Source organism: Bos javanicus, chromosome 8 (assembly GCF_032452875.1).
Source record: "Bos javanicus breed banteng chromosome 8, ARS-OSU_banteng_1.0, whole genome shotgun sequence".
NCBI lineage: Eukaryota > Metazoa > Chordata > Mammalia > Artiodactyla > Bovidae > Bos > Bos javanicus.
The window spans coordinates 53,276,755-53,304,598 of record NC_083875.1 but is presented as its reverse complement, the minus strand read 5'-3'; the positions used below and the strand labels follow the sequence as shown (position 1 = coordinate 53,304,598).

General features: G+C 41.2%; 1 protein-coding gene across 6 annotated transcripts in view; it reads left to right on the top strand.

Annotated features, from left to right (window-relative positions):
* The window catches only part of PRUNE2 (prune homolog 2 with BCH domain), a 294,221-nt gene that overhangs the window by 223,823 nt on the left and 42,554 nt on the right, over window positions 1-27,844 (top strand). For all 6 annotated transcript variants that reach the window (XM_061425575.1, XM_061425573.1, XM_061425570.1 and 3 more), the window contains exons 10-11: window positions 23,573-23,652; window positions 27,439-27,639. In XM_061425575.1, coding sequence (XP_061281559.1) covers window positions 23,573-23,652; window positions 27,439-27,639 — 281 coding nt within the window. The remainder of the gene's footprint in view (window positions 1-23,572; window positions 23,653-27,438; window positions 27,640-27,844) is intronic.

Genomic DNA, 27,844 nt, shown 5'->3' with positions numbered 1-27,844 from the left:
ATTGAGAATCTGCAGCCTTGCTGCCCTCAGTACAAGTTAATAAAAGTGAGCTGAAGAAAGCGTGAGGCTCTCTCATCTGAACAGTATAGAGTCAACTCTGGCAGAAGCACTTTCAGAAAGCTAAATCTACATCTGATTAGTCAGCCTTAGGTCATGGTCCCAATATTGGGCCGTGGTTTCTATGACAACACTTCCATTGTTAGCAAGAGCAAGCTTCTATCTAGATCTACAGAGGTGGACCGGTTGGAGTGGGATGTAAGGAAGATGGTGCCTTTTGCTTCCAGTTGTCCCCTTCCTTCATGGGCAGTGGCAGTTTGAAGACAGGGATCAGGCCAAATGGTGCCCCTCACAAGCTCCAAGTAGATTCTGACTCCTAGAGTAGAACAGAATAAGTCTTGATAGTGGGCATGGGGGTTGGGGACAAAGAAGGGAGGAAAGAAACAGGAGAGCTCAAATGTCACCTATCACCATTCCATCTCCAGCCTATCCACAAGATCCAGTCCCAATATCTCTTGTGTGGAGACTTCTAGGTTCATCTACTCAGCCCACATGTGGAGGAACTACTCCTGTCTCTGAAATTCCATGATTATTGCGCATGGATTTTACCCTACTGTTTTGTGTGAACTTGCATGTCTTTTCCTTCTTAGTCTCCTAGCTTTTAAATTCTTAGACACACAGAGAATGTGTGTCTGAATCATTCTCTTTGTAATATACCCTCCTCCAGACTAACACGTTCCACGTGGTTCTAGAACTGAAACATTTGTTAAATTCCTACCCCGAAAGAATAATAGCCTGAGAAACAAACAGTGAGGACCAGAGAAGCTATTGTACATCCATCAGGGCTTATGGGAAACTGGTTTGGAAGCCCTACGTGGATAATCAGATTTGGTTAGGGGTAGTTATGCCTTGAGACAGAGATCTTTCCAAGTCCCTCCAATCCAAAAATTCAGAACTGAACATAGGCTTCCTATATGGTGGCCTGTAAAGGCCTGTAAAACAGGTTTTAGTGTTGTCCAAATCTAATATGGAAACCCCATTCATAAAGCTACCATTGCCCATGAAGCAAGAGAAGAATACAAATTTTGCCACTTAAGCAGTTACATTTTTCTATGTTCAACTCCCAAAAATACCCAGGAAAGGTTGATGAAGTTGAAAGTTTATAAATAGCTCTTTCTAAAATAGGAGTAACACCTGTGATCTCAGGAGAGCAGCTGTGCACAAGATCTGTTAGGAGGGCAGGTAAAATGGAGATGAGAGGAGAGCTAGAGAGATTATTGAGTATGGAAATGTCAGTATCGATAACTGAAAGAAGGATAGCTTGGCATGGAGTAAAGCCCCACTCCTGGGCTGAGCGAGGGGAAGTTTTCTTTGTTGATTAGAGTAAGTTCAGGGGTGATCAAAGGCCTTGATATAAGGCCTGAGACTGAATTTCCCAGGAGAAGCCTCTAATCAAAATTTTCATGCACTTAACAGTTCATAGACTCGAGGCTTGCTTTTGACTTGCTTGGTCATAAGTGGCTGGTCTTAAGCTGTTAATTTTATTTCCCAGCACTAACTTATTTATCAGCAGGGACTTGGTAATTAGAAACTGTGAGTCATATACCAGACAGAGTCTTGGAATCCTGTATACTGCTATAAATCTGTGAACAACAATTATTTAAAAACATAAGCACATTTTTTCCCTCTAAATGGGTATCTATATGTATACAATGAAGACATACCCATGTTAAAAAAAAAATAGCTAAAAGAATCAGCTCTCCCCTTGACATTGGCATAGCTATATGATTACTAAATATATCCCTCAGGAGAGTAGGAAATTAATCAAGTCTCATAAATTAGCTTCACAGAATGTGATTATACTGTACAGTGGGACATGTGTAAGTAAAGGTGAAGGCTTTTTTCTCTCAGCCATGAGGGACCTCACGTGGGCTTCTCTCCTCACCTCTAGATCTGTCAGATAGCAGTAGAAGGGCTTTCTAGTTACAGGAAGGACAGAAGGACTGATACACCCCTCCTTGAAACCCATGCTAATAAAGATCAGATACTGTATTCATTTGCTTGAGCTGCCATAACAAATGACCGCAGACTTGTTCAGTCACTCAGTCATGTCCAACTGTTTGCGACCCCATGGACTGCAGCACACCAGACTTCCCTGTCCTTCACCATTTCCCAGAGCTTGCTCACACTCATATCCATTGAATCAGTGATGCCATCCAGCCATCTTATTCTCTGTTGTCCCCTTCTCCTCCTGCCTTTAATCTTTCCCAGCATCAGGGTCTTTTCTAATGAGTCAGTTCTTCACATCAGATGGCCAAAATATTGGCGCTTCAGTTTCAGCATCAGTCTTTCCAATGAATATTCATGGTTGATTTCCTTTAGGATGGACTGGTTTGATCTCCTTGCTGTTCAAGTGACTCAAGAATCTGCTCCAATCTGTTCAAAAGCATTAATTCTTCTGTGCTCAGCCCTTCTTTATGGTCCAACTCTCACATACGTACATGGCTACTGGAAAAACCATAGCTTTGACTAGACGGTCCTTTGTTGGCAAAGTTATTTCTCTGCTTTTTAAAACCCTGTCTAGGTTTGTCATAGCTTTTCTTCCAAGGAGCAAGAGTCCTTTAATTTTATGCCTGCAGTCACCATCTGCAGTGACTTTGGAGGCCAAGAAAATAAAGTCTGTCACTGTTTCCATTGTTTCCCCATCTATTTACCATGAAGTGATGGGACTGGATGCCATGATCTTCATTTTTGAATGTCGAGTTTTAAGCCAACTTTTTTACTCTCCTCTTTCACCTTCATCAAAAGGCTCTTTAGTTCCTCTTTTCTTTCTGCCATAAGGGTGGTGGCATCTGCATATCTGAGGTTATTGATATTTATCCCAGAAATCTTGATTCCAGCTTGTGCTTCATCCAGCCCGACATTTTGCATGATGTACTCTCATATAAGTTAAATAAGCAGGGTGACAATATACAGCCTTGATATACTCCTCTCCCAATTTGGAACCAGTCCATTGTTCCATATTCAGTTCTAACTGTTGCTTCTTCCCTGAATACAGGTTTTGCAGGAGGCAGGTATGGTGGTCTGGTATTCCCATCTCTTTAAGAATTTTCCACAGTTTTTTGTGATCCACACAGTCAAAGGCTTTGGCATAGTCAATGAAGCAGAAGTAGACATATTCCTGGAATTCTCTTGCTTTTTCTGTGATCCAGTGGATATTGGCAATTTGATCTCTGGTTCCTTGGACTTTTCTAAATCCAGCTTGAGCATCTGGAAGTTCTCGGTTCACATACTGTTGAAGCATAGCTTGGAGAATTTTGAGCATTACTTTGCTAGTGTATGAGATGAGTACAATGGTGCGGTAGTTTGAACATTCCTTGGTATTGCCTTTCTCTGGGATTGGAATGAAAATTGACTTTTTCCAGTCCTGTGGCCACTGCTGAGTTTTCCAAATTTCCTGGCATATTGAGTGCAGCACTTTTACAGCATCATCTTTTAGGATTTGAAATAGCTCAGCTGAAATTCTATCACCCCCACTAGCTTTGTTTGTAGTAATACTTCCTAAGACCCACTTGACTTCATGCTCCAGGATGTCTGGTTCTAGGTAAGTGACCACACCATCCTGCTTGTCTGGGTCATTATGATCTTTTTTTTATAGTTCTTCTGTGTATTCTTGCCTCTTCTTAATATCTTCTGCTTCTGTTAGGTCCATAGTATTTCTATCCTTTATTGTGCCCATCTTTGCATGAAATGTTCCCTTGGTATCTCTAATTTTCTTGAAGATATCTCTAGTATTTTCCATTCTATTGTTTTCACAGACTGGATAGCTTAAATAGCAGAAATGTATTTTTTTCCCAAATTCGGAAGGCTAAAATTCCGCTATCAAGGTGTTGGCAGGATTGACTTCCTCTGAGACCTCTTTTCTTGGTTCATAGATGGCTGTCTTTACCTGTGTCTTTATGTGGTCTTTCAATGGGTGTCTCTCTCCTAATCTCCTCTTACAAAGACACTAGTCATATCAGATTAGGGCCCACCTCAATGACCTCACTTTAACTTAATCACCTCTTTAAAGATCTTATCTCCAGTTATGCTCACATTCTGAGGTTAGGATTTCAACACATGAATTTGAGAGAGGGGTGGGCATTCAGCCCATAATGGTTACCTTAGGAACATGGCAGCAGATGGGCCGGGAGTTCCTGCTGGTTCTGTGATTTGTGACTGACCACACACTCGATTTGTCATTCTTCAGTGTTGAGTCAAGGGTCACTTCAGGGGTTCCATAACCACCTTGAAGATTCAATGAATGTGGCAGGCTTAGTTGAGCCCCAAATCTTCTAATAATAATAAGCATAGTATTCAACAATATAATAGAACTTTTACCAAATTCCTTATTCATTATCTCTGAGATCTCACACTAATCCTCCTATCATACTCATTTGGCAGATGAAGAAACTAAGTCTTAGAGTGGTCAACTAACTTTACCACAGTGACACGGTTATTAAGAGGTGGGCATGGAGTGTGTTGATCGTAATAACTCTTCATGATAGATCGCCTCTCTGTGAGCACTGGTTTTTCTGAGTTATCTGTGGGCTGAGAGCCTAAAAAGGAACTCCTTGTAGGAGAATGACTCTGGGGACAGAGGTATGAAGGATCTTTTTACAGCTTTGAGTTGGGGATCTAAAGTAAGGGAGGCCATAGTCCTCAAAGAACACTGAAACCGTAAGTGTGATTCAGAACTTTCCCACTGCTAAGAGATCAGCTAAACCTAGATCTGTTACACCCTAACCCCTGGGAAGATGGAGGAAATGAGAACCAGAGGCAGGGATGGGAATTAGGGACTTTGGACATGGGAGCTCAACCCTGGGGTTGAGCGTGTGTCAGCTTCTCCTCCAATTCGATGTTGTCCTATTTATCCGGTTTCGCTTTTGCTGTCTGTGCTTTTGGTGTCACATTCAAGAAATCATGGCCAAATCCAATGTCGTGAAGCCTTCCCCCTATGTTTTTTTCTAGGAGTTTTATAGTTTTAGGTCTTACTTTTAGGTATTTAATCCATCTTGAGTTAATTTTTATACATGGGGTAAGGTAAACATCCACCCTTGTTCTTTTGCATGTGGATATCTTGTTTGCCCAGTGCCTGTTTCTTGAAGAAACTGTCCTTGCCCCACTGAATGGTCTTGGTATGTTTGTCAAAAGTCGTTTGACCATTTATGTGTGGGTTTATTTTTGGTCTCTCTATTCCGTTGGTCTTTGCTTCTGCCTTTACGCTGGTACCACTCTGTATTGATCTCTATAGCTTTGTAATAAGTTTTGAAGCGAAGAAGTATGAGATTTTAAACTTTGTTCTTTCAAGAATTGTTTTGGTTATTTGAGATTCCTTGACATTCCATATATTTTAGGATGGATTTTTCTATTTCTGCAAAAAATACTCTTGTGATCTGAAGCACCTGCCTTTGTAAACCACTTTTCTATTTTAATTTTTAACAAAATTACTGCAATAATAACCACAGCAACGTCTAACTTTTCTGCAGCATCACCAAAGTTGTGCCAGGCAGTGTTCTCTATCCTTACTTAAACCAACTCATTTAATCCTTACAACAGCCCTTGACATAACTATTGATAATTTCCCCATTTGCAGATGAGAAAACTGAAACGCAAAGGGGAATTCTGCATCTTAACTGAGGTCATGCATTTAAAAAGTTCAGAGTAGGATTCAAGTGCAGGTGGTCTGACTCCAGAGTCTCAGGTGTTAGTCGCTGTTCTGTACTTTCCCTGGAAGAAGAAAAAATAGCATACAGGAGTTCAGGCTGCATTGGCTAGACTCTTGGCAGGTGTAGTCCAATTCGTGCAGATGTATTGAGAGGCCCACACATCTCACTGGGTTATGTCTCACAGCTGTGCTTTCCAAATTTTGTTCTGCATTAACACATTATGAAAAGGTGTGGGGGAGGAAGGGAGGAAGAGAGGGAAGGAGGAGGAAAGGAAGGGAGAGGGAAACAAGAGAAAAGAAAAAAGGTTCCTTGGTAAAAAATCAAGTAAGCAAAATCAAACATTTTATTTTCTATAGAACAGCTCAGACTCTATGACAGGGATCACATGCATTAAAAGTCCCCAAAGTGTTAGTCGCTCAGTCATGTCCCACTCTTTGCAACCCCTTGGACTGTGGCTCACTAGGTTCCTCTGTCCATGGGATTCTCCAGATAAGAATACTGGAGTCAGTTGCCATTTCCTTCTCCAGAGCATCTTCCTGAACCAGGGATCAAACCCGGGTCTCCTGCATTGCAGGCAGATTCGTTACCATCTGAGCTACCAGGGAAGCCCAGTGTCCCCAAAGGAGGCTATAATAGATGGTGTTTCCCAAACTCACTGGGCACAGAGCCCTACAGCAGGGATCTGTAGAACCTCTCCTCTGGGACAGGCTTTGGGAAACGCTGGCTTAAACAAATGTCTGGACGCACCCCTTCTGTGTGTCTTTTGCCAGCAGGACTGTTTGGAAAACTCAGACACAAGTCCTCCTCATGTGTCTGTTTCTGTGTTTATCCCTGTCAGTCACAAGCCTCAGTACATGGGGAGCTGATGGAGAGAGTAGATTTCAGAAATCTGCCCATATCTTGCAGCAGCCTGCTTCCTGGGGTCCCAGGGGTCTGATAGGTGACTCCATTTTCAACCATAGCCAGTGACTCTGTGAGAATAAAAAGATAAAGAAACTTTATGCTAGAGGAAAGCAAGGAACAATTGGGCCACTAGGAAGGAAATACCAAAAATAAAAATAGGGTGGTATTACCAAAGGCATAGAGTGCTCAAGCTTCCACCATGTGTATGTTCAACAAAAGCTCACTGGATACTGGCTGCCAGACATTGCTGCCAGGCCCCCAGGGTCTCTGTGGGGCACAGGATGCCAGCGGACCCTTTAGGACCCAACCATTGGCCCATCCAGATGGAAGTGTTTTTATTTTCGGCCCCAATTTCTTCATCTGGCAAACGAAACAGACAATGATACCCTAAAAGGATGTTATCAAAAAAGTTTTAATTTTAATTATATAAAATATAAAGACAGAGAGATACTACATAAAACCAAGGAGTTGTTTTTTTCTTTAAAGAAAAAAAGAATAGTAAAATTTTCAAAATCCAGAAAAAAAAATTTAAGAACAAAATTCAAAACTGAAAAACAAAAAGCAGCAAATCTAAAAAAATAGGGAGGTAGTAAGAGGAACCAAAATGAAAAGAACAGATAATTGGAAAAGAGAAACGGTTATGAGATAGAGTACAGCTATAGACTGCAAAACAATTAGATAAATTTTAAAACAACCCACTGCAAAAGAGAATCAGCAGTCACCATGTGGAGCAGATAGTGGCTGTGGCTTATTTATTTTAATATCCCCACTGGCTTGCAGAGATCAGACCTTCAGACAGTACTGGTGAGGATGAATGGATATGATAGACAAGTGGCCAGGGGGGCAGCAGGCCCTCTGCCAAAATCAGCTTATCAAAGGCTTGACTTCTCTGCCTTTTTTCAGTCATGTTAATATTCAGTTTTCTATGTGCTTTCTGGGCCTGCTGCGTCGTACTTTAATTTGGAAAACATCAAAACCCTGATAATACGACAGTGGGCTGTGACAGTCTACTATTGATACTGAGACACAACTGAAATTACTACTATCTAAGCACTTATTTCTAATATCAATGAATTTGTTCAAATGAGAATTTCTAGAAACTCTTAGGGAATCTTATTATATTTAAATTCATCTTTAAAGTGTTGCCCATGTTGGTGTTTTAAAAATTGAAACAACATAGAAAAGTAAATAAATAAAAAGTAAGAAGTCCCTTTCTCCCTGTATTACTCCATGTGCATGCTGCTGCTGCTGCTAAGTCGCTTCAGTTGTGTCCAACTCTGTGCGACCCCATAGACAGCAGCCCACCAGGCTCCCCCGTCCCTGGAATTCTCCAGGCAAGAACACTGGAGTGGGTTGCCATTTCCTTCTCCAATGCATGAAAGTGAAAAGTGAAAGGGAAATCACTCAGTCATGTCCGACTCTTAGTGATCCCATGGACTGCAGCCCACCAGGCTCCTCCATCCATGGGATTTTCCAGGCAAGAGTACTGGAGTGGGTGCCATTGCCTTCTCCGACTCCATGTGCATAGCCACTACTAATAGTATATTTCTATTTCTTCTAGATATTGTCTATGCCTAAAAATATGTATAAATGTGCATGACTTTATATAAATTATATCATTCTAAACAAATACCACCTAGTGATTTATTTATTAAATATATCTTAGTTACCATTCCTGTCAGTACATTTAGAAAGTTTTTGCATTGATTTGCAGTGATGACTTTCATGCTATATTTAATCACTCACCTGTTAAATGTTTAGATTATCCTTTATATGTTTTCAAAAAGAACTGAGTAGAAAAATTCCTTTAGTGAAGTACTAATTAGACTATGGGCTTCCCAGGCGGCGCAGTGGTAAAGCATCTGCCTGTCAATGCAGGAGATGCAAGAGATGTGGGATTGATCCCTGGGTCAGGAAGATCCCCTCGAGAAGGAAATGACAACCCACTCCAGTATTCTTGCCTGGAAAATCCCATAGACAGAGGAAGCTTGGCAGCCTACAATCCATGAGGTCACAAAGGGTTGGACATGACTATATTTAGACTTTATTGACTTCAGTCTATTTGGTGGAAAAGACAACTCAGGTTCAAAGCTGAGGGCAAAATGGTACAAAGTACTCAATCTCCCTGAGACAGAAATGGCAAGAAACTCTCCATGATTGGATTAGATACTTCTCCCAAGGTGCCTGTGTGTTTTTCTTTTAGTTGAGGTATAGTTGATTTGTGTATAGCAGAGTGACTCATATATGTGTGTTAGTTGCGCTCAGTTGTGTCCGACTCTTTGCAATCTCATGGCTTGTCCATGGAATCCTCTAGGCAAGAATACTGGAGTTGGTTGCCATTCCCTTCTCTGGGGGGACCTTCCCAACCAAGGGATAGAACTGGGTCTCCTGCATTGCAGGCAGATTCTTTACCATCTGAGCTACCAGGGAGGCCCAAGAGAAGGAAAATGAGTATTCCTTATTAGATTCTTTCCTATTATAGATTATTATAAGATATTGAATATAGTTTGCTGTGCTTGCTATACAGGTCCTTGTTACTTATCTATTTCATATATAGTAATAAGTATCTGTTAACCCAAATTCCTAATTTACCCCAACCCCCTTCCTTTCCTATTTGGTAACCATAAGTCTGTTTTCTATGTCTATTAGGCTGTCTCTGTTTTGAAAGTAAGTTCATTTGTATCATGTTTTAAGATTCCACGTATAAATGATATCGTATGATATTTTTCCTTCTCTGTCTGTCTTCACTTAGTATGATAATCTCTAGCTGCATCCATATTGCTGCAAATGACATTATTTCACTCATTTTTAGTGCTAAGATTCCATTGTTTATATTTATCACATCTTCTTTATCCATTCATCTTTTGATGGGCATTTGAATTGTTTCCATGTCTTAGCATTGTAAACGGTGCTGCTATGAACAGTGGGGTTCATGTATCTTTTTAAATAAGAGTTTCTGTCTTTTCTGGATATATCCCAGGAGTGGGATTGCTGGACCATATGCTAACTCTATTTTAGTTGTTTTTTGGAAATTGAGGTACAGTTTATTTACAGTGTTGTGTTTGTTAGTTACTGCTGCTGCTGCTAAGTCACTTCAGTTGTGTCCAACTCTGTGCAACCCCACAGACAGCAGCCTACCAGGCTCCTCTGTCCCTGGGATTCTCCAGGCAAGAGTAGTAGAGTGGGTTGCCATTTCCTTCTCCTTGTTAGTTACTACTGTATTGCAAATGATTCAATTTTACACTTACATTCAATTTATACATTCTCTTTTATATTCTTTTCATTACGGTTTATCATAGAATGTTGAATATAGTTTTGTACTATACAATAGGACCTTGTTGTTTATCCAGTTTACATGTAAAAGCTTACATCTGCTAACCCCAATCTCCAATTCCACCCCTTCCTCAAGCTCCTCCCCCTTGAAGACTACCAATCTGTTCTCTGTCTGTGATTCTATTTCTCTTTTACAGATATGTTCATTTGTGTCATTATTTTAGATTCCACATATAAATGATATCACATATTATTTGTCTTTTTCTTTCTGACTTGCTTCATTCAGTATGATAATCTCTAGTTGCATCCATGTTACTGCAAATGTTATTATTTTGTCCTTTTATGGCTGAGTAGTATTCCATTATATATGTGTACCACATCTTCTTTATCCCTTCATCTGTTGATGGGCATTTAGATTGTTTCCATGTCTCGGCTATTGTGAATAGTGCGTCTATGAACATAGAAGTGCATGTATCTTTTTGAGTTATAGTTTTGTGTGGATACATGCCCAGGAGTGAGATTGTTGGATCAAGTGGTAATTCTATTTTTAGTTTTCTGAAGAATCTCCATACTTGTTTCCACAGTGGCTGCACCAACTTACCTTCTCACCAACAGTGTAAAGGGTTCCCTTTTCCCCACACCCTCTTTAGCATTTGTTATCTGTAGACTTTTTAATGATGGCCATTCAGACTGGTGTGAGGTGGTACTTCATGGTAGTTTTGATTTGCATTTCTCTAGTAATTAGTGCGGAGAAGGCAATGGCACCCCACTCCAGTACTCTTGCCTGGAAAATCCCATGGATGGAGGAGCCTGGTGGGCTACAGTCCATGGGGTCGCTAAGAATCAGACAAGACTGAGCGACTTCACTTTCACTTTTCACTGTCATGCATTGGAGAAGGAAATGACAACCCACTCCAGTGTTCTTGCCTGGAAAATCCCAGGGACGGGGGAGTCTGGTGGGCTGCCGTCTATGGGGTCGCACAGAGTTGGACATGATTGAAGCGACTTAGCAGCAGCAGCAGCAGTAGTAATTAGTGATGATGAACATCTTTTCATATGCCTTTTGGCCATCTGTAGAAATGTTATTCTTAGTTTTTTAAGAAACCTTCATGCTATTCTCCCTAGTGGCTGCATCGGTTTACATTCCCACCAACAGTGTAGGAGTGTTCCCTTTTGAGAAATGAAATTTTATTCAAGTTGTTTTCATATAGAATGAGGGTCAGCAAACTATGGCCTCCAGGCCAAATCTAGTTGGGCACCTATTTTTCTACCTAGTTTTATTGGAACACAGCCACGCCCCTTCATTTGCATGTTTTATGGCTATTTTTGTGCTACAGCACAGTTGAGTAGTTGTGACACAGACTGTATGACCTGCAAAACCTAACAAATTTAGTATCTGGACCTTGACAGGAATTTTGCTGACCCTAGCTCTGGAGAAGTCAAAGACTTAATTCCCCTGCCACACCCTAGGGATCAACAAATATAACTGCTTGAGCAGCAGTTGAAAGAGTATCTCTTTGGGCTCCTGTTGTTCATATTTCTGGGGCCAGACTGTCCACACTCCTGAGTGACTAAGGGGAAGTAAAACCAAGGCAGTGAGGCCATTGCATTGCACTGCTGGGGAGAGGAATCCTTGTGAACAGGTTTCCTCAAGCGGGAGGGTAGCGTAGGGGAGGCATTTACAGACTCATTTGCACAAACCAGAAATCCCAGGTGGTGCCGAGCTGCTGGTGAGGAGGACGGGCAGGGTTTCTGGAGTCAGTGCTCAGACTCTGGACACTTACTTGGTCAACCTCCAGAAGCTGCTGACTGCATTTCTGAAGACAAACAGAAATTTCCATTTCTCTTCCTCTTCATTTCACAAAACCCTCATCCTTATTTAGCATGCCCGCCCCCCGCCCCAACCTTCCCCCTACCCCAGGGTGCTCCTAATAGCATCAGAGAGGTATTTTTATCACTGTGGGAGAAAGCACTGTAAACTGTACACTGGCTGAGCTTCACCTGATTATGTTTAGAGCAATTGCTCTTCTGCGATCATCACTTTTTTAAGAATCACCCAGATTTCTGAGTTGTGTTTTTGTGTTTAAATTTTTAAAAAATTGCTTTATAATATTGTGTACATCCATTGTACTAGTTATCTAGAGGGGTGAGATGGGGTGGGAGGAAGGCTTAAGAGGAAGGGGATATATGTATACATTTGTCTGAATTATGTTTTGAAGAAAGTTTAACTTGTTATGGAAAGTGATTTGTTGGTAGAGAATTTTGGTGGTCAAGTTCCATTACGTGATAAGACTTTATGAGGAACTCTTTGCTAGAAGAGCAGGGCATCCTCACATCTCTAAATAAGGGTGTTTATTCAGCAGCTAGTTATTCACCTCCACCACATGCTAGGCCCTTTGCCAATTACACATGCTAAGCACTGGGAGAACCTGCCCTCATGGACCTCTGTGTGTAAGTGTGGAGGTGGGGAACAAGAGTGGTCATGAGTGTGGGAGGTAGGGCAGACAAGCTAGGAAGAGATTGTTGTAAATCATGAAGAATATCTATTTGATGTGAGCTCAGGGTACTGTGGAACTTGACCTAACTGTGCAGGTTGGGGATGAGCCCTGTGGCCGAGATGTCTAAGCTGAGTTGTAGATTGTACTTGGCCCTAAGCGAGGGCCAAGTAGGGAATGGGCACTGGCCAACGTAGGGAGTGTCTGAGGGGAGAGTAAGCTTGGGTGTATCCTGGGAAGCCAGACCGTGAAGTCTGGTGAGCCACACTCTGGAGCCAGGCCCCTTCCTTTGGGGCAATGGGGATGTGAAAGGACTGAAACAAGGTTAGATTGAGAAGGTTGGATACTGAGCAATGTGGAGGGGTGGGGAGTGAAAACAGAAACAGGTTTCTGCTAGGAAGAAAATGAACTAAGATCGTAGCAGTGAAAGTAAAGAGGAGAAGATGAGGCCAGTGTATAAGACTGGATTGTCAGGATGGTCAACTGGATTGGGAAGAAATGGTAGAAAAAGAAGGAAAAGAAGAATGAATGCTCATTTTGGGGATTGGGAGCTCAGCGACATTCACCGGGATGGGAAGATGTTAGCTGACTATTACCATGTAATAAATTGTCTCAAAATTTACCTTAAAACAACAAACATTTATACTCTCATGGTTTCTGTATCAGGAACTAAAGAGCAGATTAGATAGTGGTTCTGACTCGGGGTCTCTTACGAAGTTGCTGTTGAGACATCAGTCATCTGAAGACTTGACTGGGGCTGGAAGACCTGCTTCCAAGGTGAGCCCCTCACATGGCTGTTGGCAGGAGGCCTCAGTTTCTGCCTGGATTTTTATAGGAAGCCTCAGTTCCTTACTACATGCTTGAGCATCCTCTGGATGTGGTGGCAGCAGGCTTCTCCCAGGGTGAGTAATCCGAGAGAGACCAAAGAGGAAGCAAGGCACGTGCTTCTTGGGACCTAGTCTTAGAAGTCACACACTGTCACTTCTACCTCATTCCATTCTTTAAAAGCAAGTAACTAAGTTCGGTCTATGCTTAAGGAAAGGAGGATTAGGCTCCAACTTCTGAGGGGAATGTCAGAGAATTCATGGACATTTTTTAAAACCATCGCAGGGAATGTAGGCTGTAGCAGACCTGTGTAAAAGAAAGCGCTGAATTCAGTCTTATACATGTTGAATTCAAAGTGCTTATGAGTCATCCAAGTTGTGAACTGTATATTGGCTTCAGAAACAAGTATATGCCCCTCTGCAATGTGATATTACATCATTTAATTTAATCTTCTTAACAACAAATACATTATTGATGTCTTAAGGTCTTAGAAAAAAATGTGGGACTAATATATACCCTGCAGGCAAGAGGTAGAATTCTCCATGCAGCCCTGTTCACAGCCAAGGATCTAATTATTATCTGAAAAGCAAAGGGTTTAAATGATATTTAGGCTTTCCTTCTATCCCTCCTCAGTGTTCCTTAAATGGTAGTGCTCATAAGGCTACTACAAAGGATTTTATACAGAGCGACATATGCTATCATTCAAGGGTCGTTTGGATGACAAGCGATTTTTGCTACTTGGCTATTCTGAGAATTCAACTCTGAGTAAGGAGACTATATTATGTCTCTCTCCTCTGAGAATCGGAGAACAGATGGCTGTGGTTTGTGGGGTTTTGCAAAATCCCTAGAGAAGGTAGTAACTGGGTGAGTGCCAAGTGCTTATCTTCTATTTGTTTTCTGTCTTCTCCTTTCCCTGTTCTCCCTTCCTTATCTGCCCTCAGCTGACTGGCTTATAGGAGTCACCACACTTATGTGTTCTGGGGTGAGTGAGGTCCCATGGGGTAGCCAGTTGTTGGCAAGAACCTCATTTCATGAGCTCAGACTCAGCTTCCTAAGCTCCCATCCTCTCCTGATATCAGCTTGATTAAGCTGTGTGTGATCCCCAGTACAGCCTGTTTTACCCCCAGTTGAGTAATGTGGTAAGAGCTCTGGAGCTTACAGAGTAGCATGTACCCTTACCTTAAATTGTGCTGCCCACTTTATCAGATTTCCCTGATAATTCAGTTGGTAAAGAAACTGCCTGCAATGGAGGAGACTCTGGTTTGATTCCTGGGTCGGGAAGATTCCCCTGGAGAATGAATAGGCTACCCACTCCAGTATTCCTGGGCTTCCCTTGGCTCTCAGTTGGTAAAGAATCCACCTACAATGCGGGAGACCTGGGTTCAATCCCTGGGTTGGGAAGATCCCCTGGAGAAGGGAAAGGCTACCCACTCCAGTATTCTGGTATGGAGAATTCCATGAACCATATAGTCCATGGAGGCACAAAGAGTTGGACACGACTGAACAACTTTCACTTCACTTCACTTTATCAGACAGGGATCCTAAAATGGAAACTCTCCAACCCTTGGTCTTTAAGGGGCTAATTTATGTATTTAACAAAGGCAGGCAAGCACCTGGTGAAAGATTTTCTTCTTTTTTCATTTTATCTCCATGCCTAGAGGAAGCAACCTTACCAGTCCAGTGTGTCTTATTTGACTAGAAGAAAATCAGGAGAATTTTAGGAACTCTGTCATGAAAGAACTTTCTCTTTATGTAATCATTTCCCAAAATAAATAAGCATAACTATCCAGTATTTTTTTAAGAACAATTAACATGCTTAGCCTGCTACCCTATTTCTATGGAGCTGTATTTCTTAATGGTCAGTCTTATAAAAATGATTATTCCCTGGAAATGGTGTTGTCAGCTGCTGAGTGTGCACACCTGTCAGGAAACATGAGCATCTAGAAGTGCTGTGTGTGTGTGTGTGTGTGTGTGTGTGTGTGTGTCTTGGTTCACTGCTCATTTGCTGTTAAGAAGACCCTGATCCTGGACAGGGCTAATCCTACAACAATTAAATCCCTCCAGCTTCAGAAATGCTGGAAGGATATACAATGTAGAACGGGCTTACCTTTGTACCTGGTCTAAAGGCAAAAGGGTGGATTTAACCAGGTACCAAAGTTTTGCTGTCGTGATTAGTCTTTTACTCTGTGGTGTCAGGACTGCCATGCTACAGCATGCTGGTTTCTTTATGAAGACACGTAAGTACCAGAAACACAAAATCTGGTAATAGAAATTCTTCTAATAGAAATGAGATCCATTCTCAAATGGAAGAATTCCATTTATATCACTGGCCCCCACTTGGTGCTGTTTGTGATGAGATAGGTGCCCACATTTAGTATAAATAGCATGAAGTTACCTAAGGGCATGGTTCTTTTTCTAACTTCCTGGATTGAGTTGAGCCCTAAGCTAATTCATTCATTTTATTTTCTAATATTTGAGTTCAAGGCTATTTATTTTACTCTAGGAATTTCTTTAGCTACTTTCACAAGTTTTGGTATGTCATACTTTATTGTTCAACAACTTACAAATATGTTTTCCAGTTTCCAGTCTTTTTATGATTGATTTCTTATATGTCATCCTGAAGTCAGAAAATAAAGTACATGCAGTATAGTGGCTCAGATGGTAAAGAATCTGCCTACAATGCGGGAGACCTGGGTTTGATCCCTAGGTCAGGAAGATCTGCTGGAGAAGGGAATGGCTACCCACTCCAGTATACTTGCCTGGAGAATTTCATGGGAAGAGGAGCCTAGTAGGCTATAGCCAATGGGCTCACAAAGAGTCAGACATGACTGAGTGACTAACACTAACTAAGATTGACTTTTGGTATTTTACATGACATTTTATACAATTTTCAAGAGTTTAAAAAAAAATGTGTAATTTTCTTGAATGTAGATCTCTCCATTAGATTAAGTTGTGTTAGTACTTTGTTCAGATCTTCTGTATCTTTATGCATTTTTTTTCAGATTTATAAATTCTTGAGACATATTCAAGTTCCCACCCATGAAATCAATTTCTCCTTATAATTGACTTTTTTCCGCCTATGTTGTTAAAAGCATATTGACTCTGGATCAATATACCTTCTGAGAAATTCCTCCTTTTATCATAAAGTATTAACTTTCTTAACCCTTAATAATGCTTTTCTGCCCAAAGTCTATTTTGTTTGATACTAATTTTGTGACACTTGCTTCTTGTGGCTAATGTTTTTCTGATATTTCTTTTTATAACACTTTATCATAAACACTTCTGCATTATTATTTTTAGATGTTCCTTTTTTAAGCAGCATGGCTTCTCAGGGTAAATGACATTACCTGCTATGACCGACAACCCAAATCTCAGTGCTTCAACACCATGAAGATTTTAATTCAGTTCTGTTCAGTCGCTCAGTCATGTCCGACTCTTTGTGACCCCATGAATCGCAGCACGCCAGGCCTCCCTGTCCATCACCAACTCCCGGAGTTCACCCAGACTCACGTCCATCGAGTCAGTGATGCCATCCAGCCATCTCATCCTCTGTCGTCCACTTCTCCTCCTGCCTCCAATCCCTCCCAGCATCAGGGTCTTTTCCAAGGAGTCAGCTCTTCACATGAGGTGGCCAAAGTACTGGAGTTTCAGCTTTAGCATCAGTCCTTCCAAAGAACATCCAGGACTGACCACCTTTAGAATGGACTAGTTGGATCTCCTTGCAGTCCAAGGGACTCTCAAGAGTCTTCTCCAACACCACAGTTCAAAGCATCAGTTCTTTGGCGCTCAGCCTTCTTCACAGTCCAACTCTCACATGCATACATGACCACTGGAAAAACCATAGCCTTGCCTAGATGGACCTTTGTTGGCAAAGTAATGTCTCTGCTTTTCAATATGCTATCTAGGTTGGTCATAACTTTCCTTCCAAGGAGTAAGCATCTTTTAATTTCATGGCTGCAATCACCATCTGCAGTGATTTTGGAGCCCAGAAAAATGAAGTCTGACACTGTTTCCACTGTTTCCCCATCTATTTCCCATGAAGTGATAGGACCGGATGCCACGATCTTCGTTTTCTGAATGTTGAGCTTTAAGCCAACTTTTTCACTCTCCACTTTCACTTTCATCAAGAGGCTTTTTAGTTCCTCTTCACTTTCTGCCATAAGGGTGGTGTCATCTGCATATCTGAGGTTACTGATATTTCTCCCGGCAATCTTGATTCCAGCTTATGCTTCTTCCAGTCCAGCATTTCTCATGATGTATGCTGCATATAAGTTAAATAAGCAGGGTGACAATATACAGCCTTGATGTACTCCTTTTCCTATTTGGAACCAGTCTGTTGTTCCATGTCCAGTTCTAACTGTTGCTTCCTGACCTGCATATAGGTTTCTCAAGAGGCAGATCAGGTGGTCTGGTATTCCCATCTCGTTCAGAATTTTCCACAGTTTATTGTGATCCAGACAGTCAAAGGCTTTGGCATAGTCAATAAAGCAGTAGATGTTTTTTTGGAACTCTCTTTTTCAATGATCCAGCAGATGTTGGCAATTTGATCTCTGGTTCCTCTGCCTTTTCTAAAACCAGCTTGAACATCTGGAAGTTCATGGTTCATGTATTGCTGAAGCTTGGCTTGGAGAATTTTGAGCATTACTCTACTAGCATGGGAGATGAGTGCAATTGTGTGGTAGTTTGAGCATTCTTTGGCATTGCCTTTCTTGGTGATTAGAATGAAAACTGACTTTTTCCAGTCCTGTGGCCACTGCTGAGTTTTCCAAATTTGCTGGCATATTGAGTGCACTTTCACAGCATCATCTTTCAGGATTTGAAATAGCTTGACTGGAATTCCATCACCTCCACTAGCTTTGTTCGTAGTGATGCTTTCTAAGGCCCACTTGACTTCACATTCCAGGATGTCTGGCTCTAGGTAATTATTATAATCTCATATTATTTGTTCATTAAATGGCTTTTATTACCAGTTCTTCTGTTTACAGCATCTGCTGGCAATCTTTCATAATGTTTTTCCCTAGTGTAATTTGTAGCTTAGGGGGTGTGGGTTGGGGGTGTTGGTGTGAGGTCATCTTTTAGAGGGTTTTTAACTTTCTCCTAAGTGGGTTTCCAGTGAATCCTAGTTAGTGCAAGTAGCACTGCCAAGTGGTTTCATATTTGATTCTTCTGGAACCTTGGGAATCTTGGCTTTTAATGGTCCTAGGTGAATTTTAATTTTAATTTCTTGACTTGTGTTTGCTACATCATTCAGGTAATATAAATCAGACACACTTGGCATACAAATAGTGTGTCTAATTCTCACTGGTTGCTTTTTATTTTCTACCCAAGATTCCAGGCAGACTATGCTTTCTGAAGCCAGAGGATAGAGTTTGTTCTCACTCTCTTTTCATTAAGAGGGCGGTTCTTTAGGGACCATGGCCTTATGTGGATGTTCAAATCTAGGTCTTTCTTCTAGCACCTGGAGGTCTCTTCTCCTGTGGGGCCCTAAGGCCTATGTCCAGTCAAGAATGCTCCAGACTACCTTTCTTCAGCTTTCTAGAATAACTGTTCATTTCTGGCACCTGGAATTTCCCTTGGTCTCTCTCAAGTTTGGAAATGTATTGATTACTTTTAGGGTGTTCTGTCTTACATAGCATTTCTTTGCATTTATAACGATAAATGATATTACACCTTGTCAGACACTTTCTAATCTCTTCTTTTCAGCAAATAAAGTCTCAAAGTGACAGCTCAAGGGTTTCTACCTTGAATGTAATAGCATTGTTTTATTTTGATTAAACTTATGCAACTATTTCTTTTAGGCAAGTGATTCTAAGTTTCCATGTATAGTGATACAAATCTTTGAGAGCAAACTTGAAAAAAATAAGTCAATTGAAATAAAAGTATTAAGTAAACTGACAAGGGCTAGGTGACTGTGACAAACCCATAAAGGTAGTATATTAATATTCAAGTTTATAAATACTTGAAAGCCTTTGATGCTCTTCTGAGCTTTGTCCTCATCTTTTAAAGTGTTCTTTTATGTTTTAACAACCTAGACAGGAAGATGTGTACATCAGCCTGAGCCTGGGCTGAGAGTGTAGGAAATCAGCGCATAGTGTGAGTCAGATACTCCCTTCAAAACAAGCAATAAAGATCGGAATATACAGTAGTACTACTCAGAATGGGTTGGATTAGCATGTTTGAACAAAGAAACCCAATATCTCTGGGTAAGACAAAACAAAAAATTCTTTCTTGCTCATATATCCAGTGAGCTTTGTTTAGAAGGCAATGGCACCCCAGTCCAGTACTCTTGCCTGGAAAATCCCATGGATGGAGGAGCCTGGAAGGCTGCAGTCCATGGGGTCGCTGAGGGTCGGACACGACTGAGCGACTTCACTTTCACTTTTCACTTTCATGCATTAGAGAAGGAAATGGCAACCCACTCCAGTGTTCCTGCCTGGAGAATCCCAGGGACGGGGGAGCCTGGTGGGCTGCCGTCTATGGGGTCGCACAGAGTCGGACACGACTGAAGTGACTTAGCAGCTGCTCCCCGTAGCCGTCGGGCTGAGCTCCTCCATAGGCACCAGGGTGGGGAACAACACGTGGCACCCATGCTTTCTCCTAATTCTTCTTCCCAGAAGTGAAACCTGCCACTTCAGCCACCATTTCATTTGTCAAAGCAAGTCGCATGCCCACCTTAATTTCAGAGGAGGACAGGGAGGTACACTTGTACCACGTGTGCAAAAAGTGGAGAGCCAGAACCGTTTGGTGAAGATCAGTGATGTTTATAAAACTGCCCAGCAAACAAACAATTCCAGATCCATCCTCTAGATGGAGATGTGGAGCTAAGCATCTTTTGGAGAGGATGGCCACAGTAGAGTCAGTCTTGTGTTTACAACTCCCCCCAACCTGTTTGGTACCTCCGTGCTGTATACAGAAAACCCCAAATTAAGTAGTGACTACCGATGGATATGGTAAAATACTTACCTTCACGATGGATTGATTAGTTACCCAACCGGTCCTGAGAGGCGTCCATTACTGATGTAAAACTCCATGCTATTTCCTTGCCAATTATTCTGTTTGGCTGCTTTATTTCTACAAATATTTATCGGCCTAATGTATGAATGTGGTAGTATTGACGATGGCTGCAACTTGGGTTTCTCCCAGGTTTGCCTCTGGTCTATTCTGGTTCAGTGTTCCTTCTCTCTTTCCTGGAGTTTCCTAAAAAAGTCCGCATGGCCTTCTGTAATATCTGTGGGTTTGTGGGTCCCTGGCTTCTGATCACTGCCCGATCACAGCTTCAGTTCTTCTCTTCCCTCAGGTATGTCACTTTTGCTTTTCTAGCACCTCCTTAACAGGGTCTCTGCTCTGTGTTGCAAAAAGACATTGAGAGACAAAGGCTCTATTTACTAACTTCAGTGCATCCGGGGCACTTACAGTCTCTACGGAGATCTGTTTAGCGCTGAAACTTACCCTTACCTGGGCTAATACTCAAATTTTAGGAAACTTAATTATGTTTTGTCTAACCACGACACACACTTCAGTTAAATTACTGATCCTGCATTATGTTTAAAGTGAGGGGACATAATACCTTAAACTTACTTAGTCAGTGCTTTATAATTTTCAGAGCACTTCCTTATTCTGTTTATTCTCCACAGTCCCTGTAATGTTGGGTATTTATTATCTTCCTTTAAAATCACAAAGATAATTAATTTTCTCAAGGTTAATCAGCTTGTCAGTACTAACAGTAGAACTATAACCCATAACTAGACCCTCATATCTAGGACTCTTTGAATTACTCCATGATGTTGCCCATAGCTTAGAAACATCAACAAAACCTGCAAAAATTTAAGATGGATACTATCTGTTTTTAAACTTCGTATTGGGCCTATGGCCAGCACCCTTATGTGCTCTCTGAAGCAAGTAGATATGATGCCTTTTTTTTTTTTTAAGGTTGACTTATAGGCAACTAGGGAAAATCATGTATGTGTGCATTTAGGGAAGTTCAAGTTCAGTAATTCAATCCAACACATATTTATCGAGTGTTTATACCAGGTGCTGGAGATGTAATAGTGAAGAAGACAGACATGGTTTCTGTCCTCATGAAGCTTCAAGGCTAATGGAGAAAGCAGTTACAATAGACAGCAAAAGGAACTTCAATAAAGGAGACAGCATTTTTTTCTTTCGATATTATTTTTAGGCATTGCACAGTCTTTTTTTATTGGTGAGGGAATGGAGACAGAAAGATTAGATAATTTGCCATATGACACAGTAAGGGATGGAGCTAGGATTTGAATGTAACTCCTCTCAGCAGCATTTCGCTGTGTCACAGGTACTACAGGGTTGATGTCAAGGAGAACACAGACAGATGACAAGGCATCATTGCAGGGAGATCTGAAAAACTGCAGCAGTATAGGAAACCCAGACAACTATCCCTCTGGGTTCCAAGTCTTTCAAAACTGGGGCCCCTGGAAGGCCTTCTCTTTGCCCACCACTCCCACCTCCACTGCTGGACAGTTCAGTTTGCTGCCTCCCAATGCAGTGTGTCTCTGGCAGGAGTTATCTTATTCCTGCCATTACATTATTGTCTTTGGCTCACATGCTGACCCCTCACTCTTTTCGACTAAGCTGCAGGACTCATTTCAGAGAACATACACAGCAGAAGCCATAGCAAGTGTATGGAGAAAGAAACTCCGTATGTTTTTGAAGAGGTGTGTAGGGTTGACAGGTAAGGATGAAGGCATTTACTTCTCTCAGGAGCAGCTCTGAGTTTTTGGTAACAGTCATTATTATTTTAACTCCATCATCCCATTTTCACGACAAGAATGAGACTGGTCTATTTCAGTCTTCTGTATCCTTAGCACAGAGTAGACACACAGTACATATTTATTGAATAAGTGAAGCAAGTTGTTATCACTAGGGACATAGGATTCTGTTTACATCATAGGCTTTATTGACAGTAAGGGGTTTAACTTGGATCCTGAAAATATTGATCATCCAGGTAAGCAAACTTCAAATGTTTGGTAGACCTGGATTGAGGTGGAGAGGAGTCGCAATAAGAGAGGGAGGGGGAGAGGGAGGGATTAAATTTAGGACTTTAACACAAAGGTTTATAATGTTTAAATTTAGAAGGGTGCCTACATCAGAGGTATTTACCCTAGATGAGAGAAATTACATGAAAGCGCCCAAGAATAAAAATATATAATTGTGACAAATGGGGATGTACTGAATGAAGGTCAGGAGATAAAAATAAGTCAAGGGGAATTTATTGTGAACAGTGGTTCAATTCAGTTCAGTTGCTCAGTCATGTCTGACTCTTTGCAACCCCATGGACTGCAGCATGCCAGGCCTCTATCACCAACTCCCAGAGTTTACTCAAACTCATGTCCATCGAGTTGGTGATGCCATCCAACCATCTCATCCTCTGTTGTCTCCTTTTCCTCCTGCCTTCCATCTTTCCAAGCATCAGGGTCTTTTCAAATGAGTCAGTTCTTTGCATCAGGTGGCCAAAGTATTGGAGTTTCAACTTCAGCATCAGTCCTTCCAATGAATATTCAGGACTGATTTCCTTTAGGATGAACTGGTTGGCACTCCTAGCTGTCCAAGGGACTCTCAAGAGTCTTCTCCACCACCACAGAACAGTGGTTAGCTTCCTACAAAAGCACGTGAATTTGCCACAGTTTCCTCAGTATTTGTCTGTTCCCTTCCACTAGTCTTACCAAGTGGGCTAATATAAACAGTCCCAGGTTCAAAACTGATTAGAAAAGATAGTAACTCATGACCAAAACCATCTTCATCAATGTGTAATTCACAATGAATTTTTAAATATTCAAAGGAAAGAAAATATTAATAGTTGGTACCTCCTCAGGGATGCCAAGCACTTTACATTCATTGCTTAATCTTTCAACAGCTCAGTGAGGTAGGTGGTATATCCCTATTTTACAGAGAGAGACCAGCAGAGTATGCTTTCCTGTACCCATAGTTTAGGTAGTATGCTCAAATTTACACAGAGGAAGAGATACATACAAAGTCAGCTCTGTCCTTACTCCAGAGCATGTATTACATCTCTTGTTGGAAAGAAACAAAGTTACATGTCTCCTTAAATATATTTTATTAATTATTTACTTTTCCTGTTTTTGAATTTCTCGAGGTGTGTTTACTTGTGTGAGCTGACAGAAGTGACTGTCTATGTGCACAGAGTAAAAGCTGTGTCTGTGGTTCTCATTCACAGTAACTGCAGAAAGTCTGTTTTCTAAGTTGGGGCCACTTCCAGTGAATTCAGTACGTGTACTAGGTTTATTGAAAATACTATCCTGGAATCTTGGGGTTTCCTTTTCAAAGAAAATGAAATCCCATGCAGTGTTTTACACCATTTGCTTTTTTTCTTTTTTCCAGACTGCTGTCAGAGGATGTGGGAATGGACATCCACTCTGAGGAGGGGATGCTGAGTCCCACTGCTGCAGACATGAGGCCAGGTGAGAGAGTGTTCGTTCATTTCTTTCAGCGGTGTTCTATATCCAAACGTGTTCATTATTCAGTGAGAGAACCATTTCCTGTGCATCCAACTTGTGATTTCAGTGATAGAGGTGAAGAGAGTGAGGAAGGTGTTAGGCTTGATGTAGTTAATTACAGAGTCGACTTGAATAACCAACAAACGCAGGCTACCCTTTGTCTCCCAAGCCGTGCCTAGATCTGCCAAAATGTTTTCAGTTCCTGTGATAATGGTTGCTTTTTATCATAATACCAAATTCTAACCAACATCTAAGTTCACCAAATTTATACTTAAGTGTGAAAATATTTAAAACTAGTGATTTACAGAGAAATGCAAATCAAAATCACGAGGTACCATCTCACGCTGGTCAGAATGGCTGCTATCCAAAAGTCTACAAACAATAAATACTGGAGAGGGTGTGGAGAAAAGGGAACCTTCTTACACTGTTGGTGGGAATGCAAACTAGTACAGCCACTATGGAGAACAGTGTGGAGATTCCTTAAAAAACTGGAAACAGAACTGCCATACGACCCAGCAATCCCACTGCTGGGCATACACACCAAGGAAACCAGAATTGAAAGAGACACGTGTACCCCAATGTTCATCGCAGCACTGTTTACAATAGCCAGGACATGGAAGCAACCTAGATGTCCATCAGCAGATGAATGGATAAAGAAAGCTGTGGTACATATACACAATGGAGTATTACTCAGCCATTAAAAAGAATACATTTGAATCAGTTCTAATGAGGTGGATGAAACTGGAGCCTATTATACAGAGTGAAGTAAGCCAGAAAGAAAAACACCAATACAGTATACTAACGCATGTATACTGTATACTGTATTGGTGTTTTTCTTTCTGGCTTACTTCACTCTGTATAATAGGCTCCAGTTTCATCCACCTCATTAGAACTGATTGGGAGAAGGCAATGGCACCCCACTCCAGTACTATTGCCCAGAAAATCCCATGGATGGAGGAGCCTGGTAGGCTGCAGTCCATGGGGTCGCTAAGAGTCAGACATGACTGAGAAACTTCACTTTCACTTTCCACTTTCATGCATTGGAGAAGGAAATGGCAACCCACTCCAGTGTTCTTGCCTGGAGAATCCCATGGATGGAGAAGCCTGGTAGGCTGCAGTCCATGGGGTTGCACAGAGTCAGACAAGACTGAAGCGACTTACCAGCAGCAACACATGTATAATGGAATTTAGAAACATGGTAACGATGACCCTGTATGCAAGACAGCAAAAGAGACACAGATGTATAGAACAGTCTTTTGGACTCTGGGAGAAGGCCAGGGTGGGATGACTTGAGAGAATAGCATTGAAACATGTATATTATCATATGTGAAATAGATCTCCAGTCCAGGTTTGATGCATGAGAGAGGGTGCTCAGAGCTGGTGCAGCGGGATGATCCTGAGAGATGGGATGGGGAGGGAAGTGGGAGGGGGGTTTAGGATGGGGAACACATGTACACCCATGGTTGATTCGTGTCAATGTATGGCAAAAACCACTACAATATTGTAAAGTAATTAGCCTCCAGTTAAAATAAATTAATTAATTAAATAATAAAATTAGTGATTTAATATTAAGAATGCTTAGTATCCTGATTATTAAAAAAAAGAAAAACCCTAAACTACACTCTAAGTTATGACCCAAGGCGTACACAAAATGGAATTTAAAGTTTTTAGTTGCAACCTGTATGACTCCCACTTTGTACTAGGCTCTCTCCTTTGCACTATACCAGCTATAGGATCTTACCTAGATCCTGAACTCTTGAGATTATTAGTCGAGCCTAGATTTGAAAAAGAAGGGAGTCAACTTTTTCTGTCCAAGTATTTAAAGTATATTCTTCAAAGTACTAATCACGTGACATAACTATTCTTAAGTGTTCTATGGCAGAGTAAGCATGGTAGCCACTGCTCCACTCTACTCCACTCTTCAGATTCACAGTTCTCTCTCTTTTCTCTTTTTTTAAATTTTGGCCATGCTGTGTGGCTTGTGGGATCTTAGTTCCCTTACCAGGGATCAAATCCTGGTCTCCTTCGGTGGAGGTGCAGAGCCCTAACCACTGGACCATCAAGGAATTCCCACAATTTGCCTTTTAAATTTAATTTTTATTTTATATTAGAGTGTAGTTGATTTACAATGTTGTGTTAGTTTCAGGTATATAGCAAAGTGATTGTTATGCATAAACATAATCCATTCTTTTTCGGATTCTTTTCCCACGTAAGTTATTCAGAATATTGAATAGAATTCCCTGTGCTATATAGTAGATCTTTGTTAATTACCTGTTTTATATATAGTAGTGTGTACATGTTAATCTCAATCCCACAATTCACTTTTGAGTAATAAAGGTGCTAAAGCTTTCATTATCCTGTAGGGTAGCTGTTAGCCACTTGTGGCTATTAAAGTTAATTAAAATTTAAAATCAACTTGAAACGTACAGTTTGTCAATTGCACTGACTTCATTTCAAGTGCCTAGAAGCCACATATATAACATTTCTATCATCATAAAAAATTTTTTTTGGACAGCACACCTCTGAGAATCCCTGTGGAATCCCAATGTTTTACAAACTTACTAGTCAACAAGTGTGTTAATCAGTCAGTCATGTCCGACTTTTTCTGATTCCATGGACTGTAGCTTGTCAGGCTCCTCTCTCCATAGGATTCTTTAGGCAAGAATACTGGAGTGGGTTGCCATTTCCTTCCCCAGGGGATCTTCCCGACCTCGGGATCAAATGCTGTCTCCTGCATTGCAGGCATATTCTTTACCATCTGAGCCACCAGGGAAGCCCCTCAATGTTTTACAAACTTACTGGTCAATAGAAACTTTTTTCCCAAGTAATACATAAAGATAGTACATGCAACACAGTTTGGGTGTTGTTCTATACAGAAAAAAAATCTTAATGACAAAGAAACAGTGTTAGCTTCCTTGGGACAAGACCAGAGTTAGAACTGCAGAATTGATCGGTATACTACATGGCCTTCAAACCTTTTGTTACAGGGAATCCTGAAATGTTTACTGTTACTGTGTCTCTGTACCATTGTTTAGCTGGGATCAACTTGGTTAAAGATTACTTCTCCAGCTCTGCTTCTGATAAGTGAAAGGCACTTGAGCAACAAGATGCATATTACAGGGAGCTAATTCCATGAGCCTTACATGAGGAGACTATCACTATGGTACAAGAACCAGTTTCAGGCAGTATTGTTATAAGAAGTAATGACTGCTTGACCAAGGAATGTAATCTGGGAGGATACCTCAGTTTTTTTGAAAAAACAAAGAATGCCAGCCAAGGAAAGTTCATAACAGAGTTGTCAAGAACTAAAGAGATGTATGTGGGGAGTATCTGTAAACATAACAGATAAAGTTCATATCCTCTCACAGGAATAAAGTCTACTTGAATCATTATGATAAGTTATGTGTAAAGCTTAATTGTATCTCTTAATATGCATCATAAAAAATGTAATCCAATATTGTCAGTGTCAGGTTTTCAAACCCGAACAGGGCAGTTCTAAAGACTAGATCTCTGCCCATTTAGCACTGACTCCCACTTCCTATTTCTGCATGACCAGAACTGATGTGGCTGGAGCAAGCCAGTACTGAGGCCTACTGGTCACGAAGGGGTCCAGACCCTAAGTAAGGACTTTTAGCAGGTGGAGCCTTCACTGAAAGGGCCTTCAAATTGTTTTCCACTGGGGCCACACCCACTGTTGGCAGTCCTGTGTATGATGGTCTAACACTTACTGCTGCTCTTGATCTTCTTTAGAACCGCCTAATTCTCTGGATCTTGATAGCACTCATCCTCGGAAAATCAAACTCACAGCCCCAAATATCAATCTGTCTCTGGATCAAAGTGAAGGGTCTGTTCTCTCTGATGATAACTTGGACAGTCCAGATGAGATTGATATCAATGTGGATGAACTTGAGACTCCCGATGAAGCAGATTCTTTTGAGTACACTGGCCATGGTAAGTTGCCAAGTTGGCAGGCGGAAGTTAAGTGAAAGATTATCTAATCATATCTAATGGCATCTAAGTGGCATTAGGAACAAACCTCCCATTGTGTTGCTGCTGGCTGCTTTCTTGTGCTGTCTAGAAGCTTCTGTTTGTATCTCAGGTCATAAGTGGTCATGATTGATGGTTTAGATCTGGACAGAACAGGTATGGTTCACAG